This window comes from Penaeus japonicus, unplaced genomic scaffold (assembly GCF_977035675.1).
Source record: "Penaeus japonicus unplaced genomic scaffold, GWHDUDI00000001_assembly GWHDUDI00000025, whole genome shotgun sequence".
Taxonomy (NCBI): domain Eukaryota; kingdom Metazoa; phylum Arthropoda; class Malacostraca; order Decapoda; family Penaeidae; genus Penaeus; species Penaeus japonicus.
In genome coordinates this window covers 18,807,047-18,812,046 of record NW_028234427.1, presented here as the reverse complement: position 1 = coordinate 18,812,046, position 5,000 = coordinate 18,807,047, and the positions used below count along the sequence as shown (strand labels likewise).

The 5,000-nt window shown below is 37.2% G+C and overlaps 1 protein-coding gene across 1 annotated transcript; it reads left to right on the top strand.

Moving 5' to 3' along the window:
* The first annotated feature begins 1,872 nt into the window (after positions 1–1,872).
* LOC122257461 (uncharacterized) lies at positions 1,873–4,116 on the top strand. The gene is made up of 5 exons (XM_043022750.2): positions 1,873–2,044; positions 2,691–2,796; positions 2,946–3,093; positions 3,428–3,535; positions 3,866–4,116. Exons 1-5 carry the CDS (start codon positions 1,877–1,879, stop codon positions 4,053–4,055), a joined length of 720 nt encoding a protein of 239 aa, XP_042878684.2. The 5' UTR covers positions 1,873–1,876; the 3' UTR covers positions 4,056–4,116.
* Positions 4,117–5,000: the final 884 nt, after the last annotated feature.

Sequence of the window (5,000 nt, the reverse complement as noted above, 5' to 3'; positions counted from 1 at the left end):
TAGAATGACGTCATCTTTGCGTGTTCTTATACTATGATTAATAATAATAAAAAAAAACTGAGCAAACCGATGCATATTTGATGATCTCATTTGGAGGGACTCCTGGTGATTTATTGTCTTACTTTTTGCTTATTTTACATTCAATATTGACATTAATGTATAAAATGATAACAGAGATTACAAGAGGAAAAGCAGAATGATTATAATGCTAAATAAAATCATGCTCATAAATACATCACGAGGCCTGAATGATGCGAAAAAACCGTCTTGTCATCGTACTAAAATAATAACAATTATACTGTTTTACGGCAGATACTCACCTGTACAGGAATAAGGTGGTGTTCATCAATTCTCCTTCTATCATCAACCGAGGACCAGCTTGGGGGAGGCAAACGCTCGACCTCTGCACCGCGGCGGCCAAATGATATTTACAATTATGATGATTAAAAAAATAAAGACATACAAAAGGTAAGGAGGATGATGGCGGTGGTCGTGGTGAGGGCGGTAACAAAAATTCAAACAGTGCTACAGCAACTATTATTACCGTCACTGGCACAACTAATTCACACAGTACACAATAACCATAATCACTGCATACCAAAAAATGTCTCAGAAAAAAAAAAAATCTTTCAATCCCACAAAGTCATCAGGCTCGGTAACAGTTAACGACGAATCAGTCCGTGGTATGCACTGTGGTCATCAGCCGAGGCGAAGAAACGGAGTAAATATGACAATGGTAGAAGGTAAATAAGAAAATAAGTATGACAGTACTAATAAGTAAGAAAGTTAAAGTGGAATAAGTAATTGTTATGGAGAAAAAAAGTTTAACGGAGTAAATTCGACAGTAAGAGTAAGTAAGTAAGAAAGTTTAAACGAAGTATGACAATGAGAGCAACTAAGTAAGAAAGTAAACACTAACTAAATATGACAATCATGTTCACCATCATCAAGCTGGATTGACTGCGAAGAGAAGAGGGAATGCAAGAAAAGGAGAGAGAGGTAATGATAGCTAGAGTAAATAAAGGGTAAATGAGTGCTCGAGGTAAAGCAGGGTGGGTAGCCATGGGCGAATACGAACGGGATTGCAAGAAAGGAGATGGAAAAAAGAGGTAAAAGAAAAACTGGGAGAAAATAGGCAAACAATCACAAAAGAATGATCAGAGAGAGGCCAGTAGAAATGATAACAAGAATTAGAGAAAAGGAAACATATTTACCGTAGGCGTAAGTGTATTGTTCACCCCAATAAAACATCATAATTGCACATTCAACAAAGGCGTGGAGAGTCGACGCCCAAAGGAGTACGTAATATAATATGCCCGACGATGCTCGGCCTCTGCCAGTGTCGAGTGTTTCTTCAGGAGGAAGGTCTTGTGCGCGAGGGTAGAAAATAAGCTTTGGGATTAGTTGCGTGTGAAAGAAAATGAAATGCAAACGCAAGATTATGAGCGTAGAGAGTTAAAGTGATTTTATGGATGATATATATGTGGAAGATATCTTTTATGCCATGAGGACGTTCCGCAGTTGAGTTCAGTCGAAGAACGAAAGAAAACCGTATCAATAATTGTAGAAATCCGAACAACATTTTATGAAGTAAAAAGATAGTCAAGTTTCAGGGGATTATCAGGTAAGAAAACCTCCTCTGATCTTTGCTATTTTTTGTTTTATTCTTCCGACCACAACATCACACTCATTTCATCCCCGTGATTCTGCTTTGTTTGCATACACACACACACATCATGTTTACAACTTACAGCTATCCCAGAATTCTAGAGGCGATATACCACTGCCTTTAACACAATCCACATATAACTTTTATAAGTCAAGTTGTAAATCACAAATAAAAGAAATGACACGTTCTTTCCTCAGCATGATGCGAATGCGGTCATACTTCGTAATCTCAACAGTATGGCTTCTCCTAGGAAGCGAGGTCAGGACAACCAAGCACGACCTGTTTAAGCACAGAGAGTGTCGTCAGCGGCGAGGGGACGTGGCCGCCTTGCCGGACTCTCTGGCACCCACGCCCTCTCACCCCAGGGATCTCAAGGTAGGTCGCCAAATGAGGTTCCTGGCCTTCTATAAAGCATCTTTTTCATTTCCTTTTTTCTTTAGGAGAAATGGCGGTATGTCACTGATGGAAAATTTCTTTCTTATTTTCTCAACCAGCTGTTTCTCCTCTCCTCTTCCTTTCTTCGTTCTCCCAAACTCTTATCTCGCTCAATGCATAGGCTACCATTGTACTATACACTATGTGCAGGATGCAGTTTTGGATGCAAAACCAGTCATAAATCACCATTGCAAATTGTGCAAAAAGGGTAAATCACATAGTCTCATCCACTTGCTTTGCTGTGCGAAAACTGAATCCTATCGATCGAACAATGTGCAAAGAACATCACTTGTAGATTATATCAATTTTATTATAGACACTGGTCTTGTCTTTGACATGATCAGCAATATATATATATTTTTACCGACCAGGTAATACATGTAAATATGTTAACCTCCAATATGTGAGACTAATGCTTGACTAAGCCTTTTACTCAATAGAAGCTCAGCCAGTTTGGATAGATGCTTTTTGCAGGGCATGTACACTGTTCTGCAAATAAACTTAATCATAATCCAAATCGTTGATGAAAAGTCTCTGAAATCTACCTCTTTATCTCTCTGATACTCCAATGCACATTATCCTTCAGATCTTATCCCGACCAAGGAGGTTCATGTCTTGGCCGGAAGGTTCCACGCTCTCGATGCACCCAAGCCTTTCCATCCCTTACGTGTCCTACAACGACGGTTACCAGAGTAAGTATCAACTGCTGTAGCATCTTTATTTTCACTTCTCTTTTAAGCTGGTTCCTGTACGTTTTTGTGTATGATCAAACTTTTGGTTTGTTGATTCTCACTTGAGTTATATCGTTTGTTAAAGCACGCTAACAATTGTTTGTTGACAGAGGGCTCCTTGTACCTTGGTTTCCCGCTGAGTCTCAGATTACCCACGGCGCCCCTGAGATTTATAGGATCAGGGGGGCCCCTCGTTCGCCGTTCCCTAGACCAGCACAGGAACTGGAGCTTTAGCATTCTAGAGGATGGCCTCAACACGTAAGTTACGCTCTCCCCGTCTCACTGTTCAAGGCATGAAGAAGCACCAATTGGAAAAAAATACATGCTTTTTGGTTATGAATAGTTTTTACTACCATTACTAAAGTTGTTTTTTTACATTTCCTTAACAACTTGAACTTCTACTTTATTGTCTACTGTACAGGGTAATTTGATTCAACAACGTAGAGAAACGGTAATCCAAATCCCAAATAGATATGTACTGGACATTTTCAAAGAATCTGAGCAACATGTCAGTACCAATAAAGATACTATAAAAGAGTCCGTGCAAGCGTCAGAGTTCCCCGAGAGTCATCGCCTGATTCGTGTCTTCCAGCGCTGGTCTGCCCGGGAGAGCGTGTGTGCTGAAGACCGTGTGTGACTTCGCGCGCCAACCGATTGATGATTTGGGACTCCTCGGTGACATCATCAATTTGATCTTCTCGTAAGTAGGACTATCTTCACGTGGTTTATATTTGGCATAATCTCTCTCTCCTTGTTTTAGAGAGAATTTTTGTCCGTGTATATGAGACTGAGGAGACTATTAAGAGCACGGAGCCAAAGTAGTGTTCCGGTAAATTGTTACGTTTAGCTCTTCAGTGCACGGTGAAAGTCCTTTCTAATCCTTTGCAAATATTATTCTACTTATGTCTATCAAAACATGTCATCTAGTTTAAGATAAGTGTATCTATCTATATAGATAAATATATTGATAGATAGATGCTGATACATTACTGAAATAAGATGCCTTTATCGGCTCAACTAACAACCTCAGGGCGGGGTACGGCGAAGGATCGGAAGGCATGCACGAATTCGTGATGGCGGAGGAGGTGGGGCGTCGTGAGGGAGACTGCGAAGGACGCTACACCGAGTGCCCTGTAGGAGTGTCAGGTCTCCTTCAGAGCGGCCTCTCCTACCTCCTCGCCGGCGTCGCAAATGCTGGCTCACGCGGCAACAGCCTCTGACAGCAAAAATCTTAACAGGAGAATAAAAGATGATGATGATAATCACGGTAGAATTAGATAGTTTATTGTATATAATTGTTATAGATTTCTGTTACGTTTCCAAATAATCATGACGATCTGCCAGAGGACCGGGAAATGAGACTTCCTTGTTGCGGCCTTGCCATCAAGTTTTTTTTTCTGCAATAGAGGCAACACGGAACAATTAGTTAAGTGGTATTAGTTATTTATTAGTTGTATGACAGTGACAAATGACGTACGTATGTTTGAGCAAAGTTAACAATCAAAGTCATTGCATTAATAAATGTGTATATCTGAAATTTGACGTATTTCCTCTTATCGTTTTCACAATTATGATGGAAAGAAATACAGTATTTGCGTTTTGATTAAAAAAGCTTCCAAGGTAAAGATGTATTTTTCGGACATTATACCCTCTTGTGAAAATGCGGTCTTCATATACATACTGCACATACACACACACACACACATGCATATATATATATATATATATATATATATATATATATATATATATATATATATATATATATTTATATATGTGTGTGGTGTGTGTGTGTGTATGTATGTATATGTATATATATATATATATATATATATATATATATTATATATATATATATCTATCTATATATACTATCTATCTATATATATATATATATATATATATATATATATATATATATATATATATATATATATATATATATATATATGTATATATATACGTATATATACATATATGTATATGTATATGTATATATAAAATATATAATGTATATATTATATATATATATATATATATATATATATATATATATATATATGTGTGTAGTGTGTGTGTATGTATGTATATTATGTATATTATATATATATATATATATATATATATATATATATATATATATATATATATATATATATATATAC